The sequence below is a fragment of the Hippocampus zosterae genome, chromosome 16 (genome assembly GCF_025434085.1).
Source record: "Hippocampus zosterae strain Florida chromosome 16, ASM2543408v3, whole genome shotgun sequence".
NCBI lineage: Eukaryota > Metazoa > Chordata > Actinopteri > Syngnathiformes > Syngnathidae > Hippocampus > Hippocampus zosterae.
In genome coordinates this window covers 17880353-17896378 of record NC_067466.1, presented here as the reverse complement: position 1 = coordinate 17896378, position 16026 = coordinate 17880353, and the positions used below count along the sequence as shown (strand labels likewise).

Here is a 16026-nt window from a genome sequence, read left to right as displayed (position 1 = left end):
GTGTGCATGGAACATTCCAGGTTGTGTGCTTCAGATGTAACTTAAAAGGAGAAGTGTGGTCAGATTGCGACAGAAGCGTCCCAGCGACCAATCAGGCGACGGTTTCAAATCAACTTCCTGTTTCCATGGAAGAAAGACAGAAAGCGTGCGCTCCTTGGAATCAAGTTTCGGTTTATTGAAAGATTGCTGTTGCGCCATTTAGCTCCGACGTCGTTCCCGTTCGTTCATCCGGCAACCGATCGCAACCTCGCCTCTTTTCCTTCTCGCCGTGACGGGAAAGTGTGACATTTGCAAATGGAGAGCGGGGGAGGGGCTTAGAGATTGACGATTACGATGAGTGACCGGACTCGTCGACTATTGAAATCTACTGCCAAGTTCCCCAAACTTGACTTGTGACGCATCACAATAACCCTCAGGAGGTGGCTCGTACGCCGTTACACCTACGCCGGGTAACTTTTGGGATTCGTTCTACTTGCCAGAGTAGTTTTTAAAGCAACATCCATGTCACCTTTACTCCAGCTGTTCCAAAGAAACGACTCTTACTCTGTTGCGGCTAGCTACTTTCGTTTGTATCTCTCAATGCTTCCTTGCTCTGTCCGTTTCTTTGTTTTTCGGTTCATCAGAGAGACTTCTGCCTCGAGGGCTGACGTGACCCCTGTCGAACGCAAACCACTAACAACGTTTCGTTTCATTTCACTCATCAAACAGAACCAAGCTGTCAGCAAGTTTACAAAAGTGATTAATTTACGTGAAGCGTGGCGGAAATAACTCGCAGTCCCGGCCGCACATTCAATCTGTTTAACCTTACAGACTAAAGAACAAACAAAAACAAACAAAAAAGCCCCGCTGTCATCTGTCCCTGGTGAAAAATTTGTATTTCAGCCTACAAAGCCAAACTTAACCAGAATCCAAACCAACACACAGATAATCAAGTCTGACATCAGCGGTGTAGACGGTTCAGAAATCCCAGTTTTCTCAAACGCACCCTCCACACACTGAACATAATCCCGGCCTGGTTCCCAAGTTTTGATCTCCACAAATGCCGCCTTCAAGTCCGTTTGGACCACATCGCTGCAGCTCCCGTGAATACACCAACGTAGCGGCTAACGTGCGCTTCAATGCTAATCTTTGCTTCCACAAAGATGGCCCTTAACATCGGAGCTCCAAAAACCAACGACGACATAGCATTTGTGTGTGGTTTGTTTCAAAAAAAAAAAAAAAAAAAGTTTCCAGATAAGTGTACAGTCAGGACGAGTTGGTCCTGCGTAGCCGCTGCAGTTGCCGCGACCGCTCACCATGCTTCGTCACTAGTGTTTGGTTTTCCTCAGACAGACGCCGGAACTCGTCCTCCAGGCGGGAAATCTCCGCCGCTACCTTCTGGTCCTCCACCAATTCGGCCAGGAGCTGACACCTGCGGGACGGCGACGGGTAGGGGAAGATGAATGTGGCAATGTCGTGCTGGCAACATTCTAGAATGTTAACATGGACATGCTAGCAGGTTAGCATGGATGTGAATTTAGCCTCTAGCATTATTCCGCTCTAAGTACTTGAAATGATTTATTGCTTGAATTCTAAACAAATCATCCCGTTTAATGCCTAATTTTTCATCTTGAATCGTCATTTCAAATCAACAGGGTTTTCCCACTGATGTATCAACAAAGCTTGACAAAAGTTCCGGGTGTTTAGAAGGGTCTGATTCGGCCCGGACAAGGACCAAATATGTTCTGTGATCTTAAAGCTTGAGTGACACATAATTGAAAATCAACTGTGACAAAAGACGACAATAGCCAAAAGTTTGATGAAACATAATTAGTCGGGACTGGCTGATGAGATGGGTCTGTTAGAGCGCAAAGAAGGAACTGATCCGTCTTGGATCTAATCCATCCTGGCCATGTTACATGCCATCATAAATCAAAACGACTTTTATTTGGACTACAGCAACCGGAAAAAAAATAAATAAATCAAGGACCATGACGAAATGCCTAGACGGGTCTGCTATAGTACGGCCAAGAATCCGAATTGCCGTTTACTTCATTTCTCTCTTGAGTCACATACTGCAAAGTCAGTAGGATTCTTGCACTACGTCACCCAAAAGCTTTTAGAAACCAACCCTGATGAGTTGGCTAGACGGGCCTGACGAAAGTCTTCCTTTAAAACTTTAAAAAAAGCAACAGTCTTCTCGATCTGATTAGTCGGGAGGGAAAACCGCATTTTCCCCACCCGTCAGGATTTCCAGCCGCCATTGGTAACGTGAACGCAAAGTGACAGGTCCCTGCAAACAATGTCGACCAACAGGACGAGCGAGGTCTGACGGCTTTGGCTCCGCTCGCGTCGCCCTTCGCAATCCTGCGGGTGGCGAGCGGGCCAGCTTGCCTCAACTCACCCACCGGGATATATCGAGAAGTAAAATGTTTCTCATCAAACCCGGCCGATGTGACTTTGAATTGTGTCCGAGTGTGTACGCGTGGGCGAGTCTGAGGGGTGCGCGCGCTGTGTCGGGTTGCGGCGGACTGTAAATAAAGTGTCTATTAAAAGACGGGGGGCAGATTGTGTGGCTAATCTGTTGTTTACGTCGGGATGATTGATGGCTCTTACTTTCAACAGCGGCTAATTTTGTGCATGGGACGTTTCGCTTTTGACGTAGCAACAGTGCGCTAATGTTGGGCCAATACACGCGCCAACGGGTAAAAGTGGTGCAAAAGTGATATACGTGTATTTTTTTTTTCTTGCCTTCTTCCACTGTGAAGAATGGCAATCCGCGTGCAACTCACTTGCGTTCCTCCAGGGCGGCGATGTCGTGCTTGACTTGGTGGAATTCCTTCGCCATCCTGCAGTGTTCCTTGTACACGTGCACGCTCTCCTTCAGGGACACGCACGGCGACACAGGCTAAACCAATGCACCCCAAAAAAGAAGCGTAGCAACAAGATGTGAAAAGGTTACAATGATGGCTGTAAATGTAAGAAAAAAAAATTAAAAAATACTTTTTTTTAATATTAAAAAATATATATTTTAAATATTTTTAAAATATTTTTTTATGGATGTAATGAAAAATAATTGACCATCTACTATGAGTGAAAATATATTTCGCGTTGATCCTTTTTATTTTTTTTGTTTACATTAAATGATTATTCCACAATATTCTAGAAATACATTTTAAAAATCAATAAATTAAAAAAAATTATTACATTTAATTTAAAACTAATTTAAAATGAAAAAATGCTTTTGATGCAAAAATTAAAAATAAAAAAAGTTACATGACTCAGTGGACCAAAGGTTACAAAAATAGACACTTACAGCCCCCGCCAAAAAATGAAATATAGTGACTGCATATTACTCTGTGCTCATTTCCAATTTCCCAGGTTCCACGAACGCTCCATAAAAGTTGATTTTGTCCCCGTGACAACATGTTGAATTTGCGTGGTGCCTTTGCGCACCTGAAGTCGTTGTTCAAGTTCTGGGAAAGTCTGCGCAAGCTTGTCGGCATCCCGTGTGTCTGTCGAAAGAATGCAAAACCACATTTGGATAGCACACGTTGCTAATCTTATTTCATGACACACATGATCAGTTGAAAATGCAGATTGGACGGGAGGAGGGCGGGGGGCACAGCAGTCCAGCCTCAATGGACTGTTAATTACTCTTGGGTGCCCCTAGTGGTCACGGGACCCGAAGCAGGCGCTTAGTTGGCTTTCGCCTCGGGCCGGCTGTTTTCACGGCAAACTGCCGTCCCTAATGAAGTGTCCGTCGGGTGCAGCAGCAGAGAGAGAATTAAACAGGCGGTCGGTGCGTGAAGTCATGCGGAACGCGCAATGACAATCCCATGCGGGCGTGATGCAACCTTCTAAAAGTGTCCATGCGGGAACAACAAGAGCATTTGTGCAGCTATGCGGGACGTGACAACATGACAGCCCCCGCGGGATGAACCCCGGGTCAGGGGTTCGGGTGGCGGGGTGGGGGCAACACCTGTCATGGCCGCAGAGCGCAAAAGTAAATTCAGGGTGGGCGGGGGCCGTGGGCTCCATTTTGGTGGTCAGAATGCGCTGCCCGCAGCCCGGCTTTGTGACGTCTTAAATGAGCAAACGGCACTTCAAATAAGTTGTTCTCAGTATTTTGGGGGAGCGGGCAAAAGCTGCTTGCTCGCGTGTGTGTGTGTGTGTGCATACCTGATGTATGGTCAAGGCTGAAGGAGATCTGAACTTCGGGTACATCAGGAGACACTCTTCTGGCTGACGTGATCATTTAACCCTGCGTCACAGTTCTTGATATATATATAACGGCACCGCCGTTAGGTTTGGTGAAGCAGCATGTTGCTCATTTCAGCTGTCATGTCAGGAATGAGCTTGAAAAACTACGACCAACTGACTGACTTAGTAGCCTCGACGCCAACTTGGAAACTGGAAGGAATGAGTGACTAGCAGACTGCCTTCCCAATGGATCGATGGACTAATTCACTCACTGACCTACTAACTGACTTGACTTACTAATTTAGGGAATCAGTAACTGGTTAATTAGCTCACTGACTGACTGGGAATTTACTCACTTGCAAAGTGACTGGCAGACAGACGTACGAGCTTACTACTTAGCTGGTTAATTGACTAACTGAAGGCTTAATTAGCGGACATGATGAGCAACTGACTGAATTGGCAAACAAAAAGAATGACAGGGTAAGTAATTAAGTGACCGATTACTAGGTGAACAACTTACCCACTAATTAATTGACGAATTATTTGAGATAAATGGTGAGTATGTCTGACTGACGGGCTAACTGATCGACTTTGACTAGGTTACTGACTAATTAACTGGTCCAGTGATTAACCAACTAGAAGCTTAATGGCAAACTAATCGGCCGGCTGACTCCTCAAATCACTGATTTAGTGTCTAACTAACCAACATACGCAAATAAAAGACGAACTAATTAACTATCGACCATTATCGACTATTATCGACCAACTCCGTGGCTAGCTAACTAAAGAACTAACTGACCCGCTGGCAAACGAACTGACTGACCAAATCACAAATTGACTAATTGCCCGACTTATTAGCGAATACAACCACGGGGGAGGTATCGCACTCTGACGGTGTCAATCAAAACACAACAGAATTACGCTTTTTGCGTACCGAATAAAGTGTCAAGCAAATGCAAGACATTTTTTTGTGCATGCAACAGTAAATAAATCTTGCTCAGTGCTTTGAAAGGGGCTTAACCGCCCTCAAAGTATCCATTTGACAACTGTCAATCAAAGATGACACCACGACCATGCAGTCAAACCAAAACAAAGAGCTTACCCGAAGCCGCCCCTCCAACCCTCCAAAACAAACCCAGAAAAAGTCGAAAGTCAGGCAAATCCGGTCCACAGAGTTTCCTGAGCTTTCGGGCTCGTTCTGGCGCCGGGCCTCCTTCGCCTGCCCCCCCACCGCCACCACCACCACCACCACCTCCTCCTCCCCCTCCTCCTCTTCTCGCCGCTCGCTTCGGGGGGTCTCGTCTAAACGCGCTTCTGCCCGCACACGAACTACACGAAAGCATCAGCAAACGCGCGCCCAGTCGTCCACCCTCCACCGGACCCTTCACAATAAAATGTCTCAGATGACCTGACCTGACCCCCCCCCGCCCCCTCCGCCCCCCCAGTGCTCATAACTAAAATAGCAAAGACGGCGGAAGGAGGGCAATACATCAAGACGTACGTAAGAGCACACTCCAGGTCACTTGATAAGGTACACTAATGACACCTAATACAATATTGCGTCATGAGGCATAGTTGACCATTTCACTCCATGCCAGTAGGTGGCAGTAAAGGCCATTTCAATGCATCTGATGGATCACGACCCCATTTAGCCCCAACGAAAGTAGACTGGAAGGGTAGAAAAAAAGACTAAATACAACTGTTTACAAAAACTGGGGAATTGTATTCTCGCTGGCGGTGGTTAACCGAGTCATTGTAACGTTTGTAATGTGGTTTTGTGTCTCTTATCTTTCTCCTAAGTATATAAAAATGGATGATTAAGTCTGCCCAGCAACGTGTGACAGCAGAGCTCGGGGAAAATAATATGATCCATTTTCTGGTATTTTTTTTTTTACTTTAATATTTAAATTGTTTAAAATGAACAATTACCAACTCCAACACTTTGGCACAGCACACGTTTAATGTATGTGATGTTTTATTTTGTGGTCTACCATTTGAATATGAAATTACAATATTTCTATTATGGTTCTAATAAATTGTCCTCAGAACGAGTGTCTGCACAAACTTGGACAGTAAATAATCAGTTGTTGTGAAATTTAGATGATGACAGACTAATAGTAACGATGAACCATTTTATGCCGCATGCGTGTTTCACAACAGAAGGCACTGTAGTTAAGTCGTATTTTATTGTCATATTTTTATTGACAAAAACTCCTTGGCAGGGAAAATAAACATCTTGTTGCGGGTGGTTGATCTTTAAGAGCTTTTCACAACACCAGCGCCCCATCTGGACGGCGCCGACTGTTTCGTATCGCAAAAAGCTTTTTGACGCGGGCGCGTCGAGGAGCCCAAGATAGCCGGCGTGTCATTCAGGTGAGGTCATCGTGTTGCGCTCAGACGTGCTGAATGCCAAGGTCAGCGGCGTAATCCCTGCCCTCATTCATAACGGATTAGACCCCGACAGGAGGGGGAGGGGGGGTAAAAAATAAATACCCCAGGGGTTCTGATGGAGGACAGCCCGCCCGCCGTGACGGTGCAGCGGGGGAGATTACAGGCCCAGCAATTACGCTCAATCCCGGGATTAATCTGCATGGCATACATAAAAAAAAAAAAGTCATTACATGAAGAGATTAAGAATGGTCCGAGGAATGAACACTAACCTGTATCAGGGCCTCTCATACATATCAATTTTTTTTTCGCATCCACAGGTGACATCGTCTAGTAAAAGCCTCTCATAAAAACGACTGAAATGCTCTTTCATTAGTGCACTACCTTTGCTGCTGTGGGATCCTGCTCAGATGGAAAACAAACTCAAACAGAAGCACTATATATACTTGCTTGCGCACACACACACGGAACGTATTTTTTTGTAAGTTAAGCGTATTGGTCGCCGATGTCATGGATGATCAGGTGACTTTAAATTGTCCCAATTACAGCTGAACTGCATTCGCAGGAAAAATTAAGGACTTTCACCACCACTGAAACAAATGGTGGAAAAGAAAAATACAAGAGGAAAAGCGGCACAGTTGACAGGAAAATTGATACCAAAAAATGAACAAAAACCCCCCCCAAAATAATTCTTTTTTTTTTGGTTTGGAGTCTCAAGAGTTCTCCATGTCAGGCTGACACGAGGCAACACTGCAAGCGGGGAGCCGTTTTGTCCAACAAGGCCCAGAAAGACACACTGAAAGACACGAGGACATTTGAGTCAATACAACTTGTGTCCTTCCTTTGTGCGCAAACTCATGAAGAGGATGGCGGCAAAGTCTGACAACTCGCCCCAAAACACAAGAACTATGCCAAGAGGTGAGCAAACAACAGGAATCCGGCCGGAAAAGCTGATTTTTGAGGGACAATTTGGCCCCTTAGAACAATTTCACTCAGCAACATGAACATTTAGGCAGCAGGTCGATCATGAGGAGACCCACAAAAAACAACAAAAAAACTCCGGAAACCATGCCCGAAAATACACAAATTGGATACGAGCACGTTTGCCGGCAGCGATTACAAACCTCTAATTTCCAACAAGTCGCCACGGTTACTCGGTGTCATCGCCGAGGAGCCTGCCACTCTCCAGGTCAGTGGACAAGGACGTGCCCGAGGAGGAGGTGGAGCCTCGCCGTTGAAACTGGCGGGACTGCACGCCGTAAAAGAAACAGAAGGCCTGACGCGGTGACCGGTTGGGGCAAAGACACACAAGAGACGAGAGCGAGAAAATACGCCGTTAAACAAAAAAGGGCTTTCCCGTCTGCCCCCCCCCCCCCCCCTGCGGGAGGAGCGCCTCGCCTCGCTCGGGGCTCACCTCCTCGATGTCGGCGTTGCGGCGGGCTTTGTAGATGAACTCGCCGATGGCCACGAAGACGGACAGGACCAGGCCGGCGGCGAGCACGATGAAGATGCCGCCGATGTTCTCCACGCCCAAGGCGTTGGCCTCCTTGTTGTCCTCCTCGGGGCAGCCGTTCCCTCGCCACCACTTCTCCTTCATCATGTGCAGCTTGCCCTCCTCCTGCAGCTGGAGGATGGCGATGGTCACCTTGTCGCGGTATGGAGAGCCTGCAGGAATGAAGCAAAAGAGAGAAAGAGAGAGAGAAAAAAAAGTACACGTTTTAAATGATAATAATAATAAGAATCCATTTTGAGAGAGTCGATGCCATCCAAGCCCTAAATAGGAAAGTAGCACAATTGGTCAATGGCTTTGTAGGTCGAGCAGGCATCATCATTTTTCGTGAAAGTATTCATCATTTTTAGAGACGTTTTTGCGCAATTATGTGGCAGGGCTTGGACATCGGAAAGGAATGGAGGATTAGCGTACGTGGTTCAAATTTGGGAAGCGTTGTTACAACATCTGTAGCTTGTTTTTGAATGATGATTATGATCCAATAACGTAAACCGTGTGTTTACGTTGGTAGCTTTTTGAGATTTTTTTTTTTTGGTGAGTTTTCTCGGGAAAGACATGCCGATCAAATTTGACGTTGTTCGGTTAAAATGGCTTCAAGGGGGCTGTATTTACAACATAAACATACAAATTTTTATGTCAAGTGATCAGAATTGGTCGCCGTGCTTATCTTACACAAAATTACCAAATTAAAATGAGCAATTTTGCTGCGCCTATATGTGTCAGTATAAATTTTGCAGCCACTCTTTCAGTCATTGAATGGCGAAAATGCTCTTCAAGTGGCCATTTCAAAACAAAAATGGCCGACTTCCCGTGTCTTTTCTGGCACGGCTTCTGGAGACTTTTTGGTGGGTCTTCTCTTGATATCAAGTTTCACGTTTGCTAATAAGCGCGACTGAATTTTCCAAACCGTCCCGTTGTTTCCTCACCGATGGGCGTTCCCACTCCGTATCCCTTGGAGTCGATGAGTCCTCCGATTTGCGTCAGGTTGCAGTTCCTCTGGCTGATGTACTCGATGCTGGTGGACTCCATCAGCATGGCGTAGTCGGTGGTGAGGACGCGCGTGATGCCCTCCCGGTTGTTCTTCACCAGCGCCGTGTTCTTCCTGCTGCTCATGAAGGCCCACATCTTCTCATAGGTGGAAATCTTGGATTTCTGTGGCACAGAAACATGTAAGCGCTACCGTTGTGTGTGTTTGTGTGTGCTAAGACAAAATGGGGCAGCTGTGCTCTAAATCTCATCCGGCTGATTCAATTTGTTCAAGTCGTCAACGCGGGCCGTGCCGTCTTATCCGGCTGCTTGTAATTCGTCAGGCTAAAGCCCAGCTCGAATCATTCCAGCGAGGACGGCAAGACGGAAAAAAAATATATCATCTGATCTCAACTAACTCTAGCTCCAGTTTATCTGGAACTAAATGCTAATAAGTCACAAAATCAAGCAACCTTGAAGAAGGTCATGGTGGAGCCGTCCCTCACGGCGCCGTACTCGATCCTGGTCTGTTTGGCCAGGTCGTCGGCTGAGTCGATGGGCGCGTCCATGCGCTCCACGGTCAGGAAGGCGGCCAGGTTGGCCGTGTAGGAGGAGATGATGATCAGGGTGAAGAACCACCAGATGCCGCCCACGATGCGCGTGGACAACGCCTTGGGCATCAACTCGGAGCCTGAAACAACAAGATTACCACTTCAACTACGACGCCTCACATCCAGACTATATGTGGTTGGTTAATCATTAACCCCGATCTAAAGGCCGCTAACCACAACCGAAAGATGAGTCACCTAAACTGTACTAACGCCAACCTAAAGGCTACCAACCAATAACCGGTAGATTACCAACCATAATTTAAACAGTACTAACTAGCTTAAATCCTACTAGCGCTAACCTAAATGCTAATGACTACACCTATAGCGACTTTTTTTTTTTTTACGACCAACCTAAACTTGACCGCCACTAATCCAAACCTAAATTAGACGAACCATAACTAAAAGGCGACTAATCCGTACAAACAGTAAATGCTAGTACCGTAACCGGAAAGATAGTAACGCTACCGTACATGCTAACCCAAACCCAAATGCTACTAACCTTCATAAAACGCTACTAACATAAATAAACGTAATCTATTTGCTACAAACCTGACAAACCACATGTTACAACCCTAATCGGAAAAGTACAACAAACTACTACTAAGCGTACCTTAAACGCTGCTAACGCTAACTCAAAGGCTACAAATTGGCTAGCTAGCTACTTTCAACTCACGCCAACGTTACTTCTGCTCTTTGTTCACCTTGCCGCATGAGCGCGCCGACACCAAACCAGAAGCTGTTGAGCAAGGTGAAATTGTTCTGGATCAGCGTGGACGACGGGTTGCACGGATGGGGGTTGTACCACTCGTAGGGGGTAAACCTGAAGGACAAAAAAAAGCGGTGAGCGCAGCGCGGGAGCAGCTGGCGTCAGGGTGATGCGATAATTACCTGGCGATGACAAAGAGCACGCAGCTGACACCGGTGCAGGCCAGCAGGACGTACATCCAGATGTCGGGCGACAGCGGGTTGAGGAAGGAGAAAACGCCCGGGTTGGTGCCATTGGGCTTGCGGTACAGGATGCTGATGCCCAGCGTCATGAAGGGTTTGGAGAAGTCGATCACCTTCTCGCGCACGTACGTGATGGTCAGCGGAGCCACCGCCAGGTCGGCCACCTACGGAGGCAGCCGGGGTTCGAATGGCTTTTGTCTTGCAGAGAGCCAGCGCAATTATCAGGTCAAAATCTCGGCGGCGCCCTCACGTGGTCGATGAGCTCTCGCACCATCCCGTTCCACTCGCCCTTGTCGTTCTGGGCTCCGTACTTGCCGTCGGCTACCAGCCGGACCTCGTAGGTGAAGCCCAGGATGTTGGAGAGCTCCTTGAGGAGGTCCAGGCAGTAACCCTCAAAGCGGTCGTTCCCGACCAGGTCCTTGTCGGGCTTCTTGTACATCACGTACGGGTTCTCCTGAAAAAGCAAAGGCGTCACGTTTCGTCCTCTCCTCCTTGGCACTTCCAAACTCCCCCCCCCCCCCCCCCCGTTCTTCTCCCTCACCAAAATGGTGGTGACGATCAGCGTCCTGTTGGCCAGCGAGTCGGTGATGTTGTTGCTGCTCAGTGTTGACTTCTCGATCAGGTTCATTCCTTTGATCGAGTTCCATGTGGCGATCTGGAGGGAAGAGATGCTGAATTCGTTTGGATTACTCACGCTTGACTTGTTTATTGTATCTTTTTTTACGATAAATAACTGCCGAGACGAGCACGGAATCCGACAGCCGACCATACCCGTGTTTCCTTCAACATTTTTTTTTTTTTTTAAATCGACAGATTTTTATTATTTATTTTTTACTCTGTGGATTAGTCCGAGTTGTGTTTATTTTTAATCGTGCTGGTTGGTAGTGTGAATAACTGGCGAGAGGAGTCAGAGCGTTAATTCAATTCACGTTGCACGTATGCCATCCACATACGAAAATGTGAGCGTATGCTAGCAGTAATACACAACCACACACACACACACACACACACACACACACAGAGGGGATCAAGCATATGACAGCTGGAGCCCGAGCCCCCCCCCCCCCAAACCCCCCTTCGCCCCCTCAGCTGCTAAAGAGCAAAGTCACTGATGCGATAAACGCTAAGTACGTTAAACAAGCACACTTGACATGTCATCAAGTCACACTTGACGCGCTAGATTATTCCACGCAAACAAAAGAGGTTCGCTCGTATCAGTTAGCGATCGCACAAATGTCAAAAGTCTAAATGCCCCTTTGCGCCAAAAAACAACGGCAGTTCGGAAGAGACTCTTTCACAAATCACGTCGAGTGAAAACAAACCTTGATCCACCTTTTGGTGAGGCGATTTACACCCTCCACGACACCCTGAAAGGACAAGGGTAAGTGGGAGTGAGCGTTAGAGTGCTAACAAGGTGCAAGGCATCATGGGAGCAGATGGAATCACTCACCCTGGTGCTGCCGTCCTCTTTTAGGCTGATGATGTCCAAGTCAAACTCCCGCCTCAAGCCGTCGCTCTTGTTGAGGACAATGTGGCCCGTCAGGCCATCCCACTGTGCCTACGACATGAAACACAAGTGCGTTTTACTTTTTTTTTTTTTTAAACACATGTATAAAAGTTTAAATAGTCCCTTAGTGGGTTAGTGAAGTAGTAACTTAGTGAGCTATCTATCTATCTATCTATCTATCTATCTATCTATCTATCTATCTATCTATCTATCTATCTATCTATCTATCTATCTAGCTAGCTAGCTAGCTAAGTAGGTAGCTAGCGTGGAATGTTGTCAGTTAGCTTCCACGCTAGCTACCTACTTTGTTGTCAGTTAGCTTGCTAAACAGTGTGTTCGTTGCGAAGGAGTTGGATTGCTAAATTAGTTAGTTAGTTAGTTAGTTAGTTAGTTAGTTAGTTAGTTGGTTAGTTAGTTGTTTCCACATGTCTAGTTGTTAAAAGTCTATCCAGCTGTCAAAAGTGAGTGAAAACGTCTTCTCCCGAGTTCCGTACCTCCTTAAAGAGGTTCATGTATCGAGGTCCGAAGCGCCAGGGCTTGTGTCTGTGACACTGCAGAGAGCCGACGGTCATCTGAGTAGCACGCTGAGACGCCACAGACACCAGGAACACGGCGTCGTACATCAGAGCTGCGTCAGTCTGTGACAGGAACAGGGTTGCAAATATTTAGCGATGAAATCATGACGCGCTGTCGATCAGCTACCATCACTCTACCTTTCCACTTATGCCGACTATTTACGGTATCTTTTCAACGACCGGCCTACCTATTAACTACCTACCCACCTTCGTAACAAGGTCGAGCAAAGTGTGTACAAGTCTAGTGTTATTTTATTACAGTCATGACGCCGTCCATGAGTCCGCCATCTTGCTTGGGCCCCTGTAGCCTCTCCATGGCCCACTTGTCCAAGGTGGAGGCCACCCGGGGGTCGTCAATGTTGAGCAGCCTAAAGCCCGTCATGTTGACTCCGCTGTATCGGTACGGCTCCAGGTCCAAAGCAAACAAGTCCTACACCAAGCAGGAAGTAGCATTAGCATCAGTTAGCTAGTTCGTTATCTTGTTGGCTCCTTTGTTAGGTATCTAGATAGCTCAGGGACAGGAGAGTCAATCAGTTACTTAGCTTAACTCAGTTGCAAGTGCAGTATTTTCTAGTTAGCTGCTTTTATCAGGTAGCTTAGTAGTTATTGAGTTTGCCTGCATGCATCTGACCTCCTTCCATGCTTGTATAAATATTTTAAATCCATGCTCCCACTCACCAAAGTCGTAAAGAAGAAGTGGTAGTACTCTGTCATCATTCCCATGGATGAGAGCTATAACATAAACAACAAAAATAAAAAAAAAATTTATACACACATATCATCATGGGTTTTCTCCCGTCATTACCTCAAAAATCCCGCATAGTAGGTTAAACGAAGTGGTTGATATAAGCAGGTCGGAAAATGGGTGGAAGTACAGTACATATACAAAGTGTTATGAGGATACCTGTTTGAGTAGTTCCGAGGCCATGCTGTAGGAGCAGTCGAAGAGGATGAAGAACTCTTTGTCCTTCTTGAGCTCTTTGAGCAGCGGCCTGGCGTCCTGGTTGCCGGGCGTCAGCTGGCGGATTTTCATCTTCAGGTTCAGCTTGGCGGGAGCCTTGATCAATTCCTGCATGCGCATCAGACCTAAAGAACAAACCAAAGCCAGGTCATTGTATGCACAATGGGGCAGTCCAGTCTCTGTTGATTTGTTAGTAAAATAATCAACTACATAGCTAGCTTGCAAAGTAGAATCCTAATTGTAAATTTCGGTCGACTGCATAATAGTTTGTGTTGCTAGCATAAAATGCCGTGACGTACCGGTGCTGTCCTGGTAGACGACGGTGAGCTTCTTCCACTTGAAGAAAGTGACCACATCCAGCACAGCCCTGGCAACCGCTCTGTACTCGGGGTACAGGTTGATGAAAAATGTGTCCCGGTTGTCCACCGATGGGTGCTTCCACCGCGTCTGGATGTGTGGAACCTCCAAAGCGTTGCAGATGGACTGAACGGCGCTGACGGAAGAGCTGTGGGACGGACCGAACACGGCCACCACGCCCAGGGACAGTTGGTCGCACACTAGACAAAGGGACAAGTTAGTTAGATAGCTAGGGAGATGTTTAGTTGCCATCATGAGCCAAAGAAAAATGAATGGCGTGAATGGTACAGTCGAAGTCACAATAACAATAATTTCCACTCATTGTGTATTGTTAGCTTATTTGTTGGTTCGCTAGCTAGCGACATTTCCAAGATGTTTGCTAGTCAGTAAGCCTTCCAAATAGGTCGTTAGCAAGCTAAATAGTGAGCTGGCTTGCATTGTAGTTAAATAGCCTAGTAGGTAGTTAGTTAGTTTGTGAGTTTGTTAGTCAGTTGGTCAGTAGGCTATGGAGATGTTAGTGAGCAAACAGATCTGCACAGTACTGTATTAGTTAATACATGATCGTTTAACTTCAGGGGTGACTGAAAGTAAAAAAATCAATCAAATGTGAGAATCAAACAATACAGAATGCGGTCGTGACCTCTGCGCGAGGCTTCGAAGCCGTCTTTGGGGTTGATGCGTTGAATGTCGTAGGTGAGCGTAACGTTGGGCATCAGGGTCTTGTTCCTGTTGATGTTGTTGACGGCAAACTTGAACGCCAACTCGTCCAAACTGACCAGCTCACGCTCGCGCGTCTCCAGGATGCCGCCTGGTATCAGGAAAGAGAGCATCTGAATTTGACCAAAAACGAAGTAGCATACAATAATAATCCGCTTTGCTGACATCAACAACCATATGAAATGTGGGTATTCAATAAATTAGTCGAGGCACAATACAAAAAGAAGTCACAAGAGGTGCCCATCGTGCTTTATCAAACATACTCATTACATATTTTAAATTAAAACAATTTTCTTATCGTTCTGAGAAAAAAACGCGATGGACTTGAGATACGTACTGTACTTAGAATGAAACAGTATCGATATTTAGCAGTTACAACCGAAAATGCAGCCCTACAAAGAAAATGTTCCGATACTACATTTTCTACATGTATTAATTTACGCAATAAAGTAGTGAAGACCGCGCAGTTTCCAAAAGCTAAATGGCATGTGCGTCTAGAGCTCACCAATACGCAAAACCTGAGCCTCGACAAGCCACGTGTGGACCAACAGAACCGGAACCACAAAAACCAGCAGGTCCATCGTGTCCACGGTGACGGTGCCGTGCAGTCAGCATCTGGAACTCTCTCCAGGATCTTCTCCTCCTCCGAGGAGGAGAATGATGATGCAGGTCACCTCCACCACCTTCACCGTGTCAACTTGAAAACAACCAAAGGAGAAGCTGCGCGAATATAGTCCAAAGACCTAAATGTCTGACAGTCCAATTCCCACCCCAACATAATCCCGACAAAGTCTTGAGAAGTCCACAAATTGGCGAAGAGTCAACAGACTCACACAGCGGCATCAGCGAGAGAAACGATGGCGAAACACACGAGAGCTACATCCGGAAAGCTCCTTCAAAGCAAAAGAAATTACGGAACCCTCAGTGACAACTGACAATATTTTAGTTTTAGGTTAAGGATGAACATAATTAACAAATGAAACATTGAGTGGCTTCTCCACAGAGAATTATGGGACTTGATGATCAGAAACAATGGCATTTCAAATGTCGTGTGTACAAGACTACATTTGTCGTAGCAAGCAGTTAGGTAATATCCTGTGATCACAATTTGTGTGGTTTGCCTTCTGTTGGTGTTTGGGATTAATCAGATGCGCTAGAATAATCTTCAGGTTACATGCCAGATGTCAGATTATCTCTTTAGAAGCACAACTGGATCACCCACACACATACGGTCTCACCGAGCGATCGAAGCCTGTCCATGGCAATTTATGTGGACGTACAAATTGTTCCCTGAACGACTCTGG

The 16026-nt window shown here is 46.4% G+C and overlaps 3 protein-coding genes across 4 annotated transcripts in view; 1 reads left to right on the top strand and 2 right to left on the bottom strand.

The window, feature by feature from the left end:
* Nucleotides 1-16026, top strand: part of rpl23a (ribosomal protein L23a) — a 243530-nt gene that overhangs the window by 187315 nt on the left and 40189 nt on the right. The window lies entirely within an intron of this gene.
* On the bottom strand, nt 152-5448 carry map3k7cl (map3k7 C-terminal like). Of its 2 annotated transcripts, none has more exons than XM_052047389.1 (5): nt 5285-5448; nt 4162-4256; nt 3436-3494; nt 2772-2887; nt 152-1411 (listed from the first exon to the last, which is right to left on the bottom strand). In XM_052047389.1, exons 2-5 carry the CDS (start codon nt 4235-4237, stop codon nt 1246-1248), a joined length of 417 nt encoding a protein of 138 aa, XP_051903349.1. In that variant the 5' UTR covers nt 4238-4256; nt 5285-5448; the 3' UTR covers nt 152-1245. The 2 variants fall into 2 exon arrangements, with proteins under 2 accessions (XP_051903349.1, XP_051903350.1); XM_052047390.1 differs by having other exon boundaries at nt 4162-4243; nt 5285-5439.
* LOC127588563 (glutamate receptor ionotropic, kainate 1-like) lies at nt 7014-15707 on the bottom strand. Its single transcript, XM_052047338.1, has 18 exons — nt 15228-15707; nt 14646-14813; nt 13948-14205; nt 13592-13773; nt 13366-13419; nt 12947-13117; nt 12607-12750; nt 12056-12163; nt 11928-11972; nt 11147-11260; nt 10856-11059; nt 10546-10769; nt 10359-10477; nt 9520-9737; nt 9007-9232; nt 7985-8235; nt 7695-7846; nt 7014-7366 (listed from the first exon to the last, which is right to left on the bottom strand). Exons 1-17 carry the CDS (start codon nt 15301-15303, stop codon nt 7721-7723), a joined length of 2688 nt encoding a protein of 895 aa, XP_051903298.1. The 5' UTR covers nt 15304-15707; the 3' UTR covers nt 7014-7366; nt 7695-7720.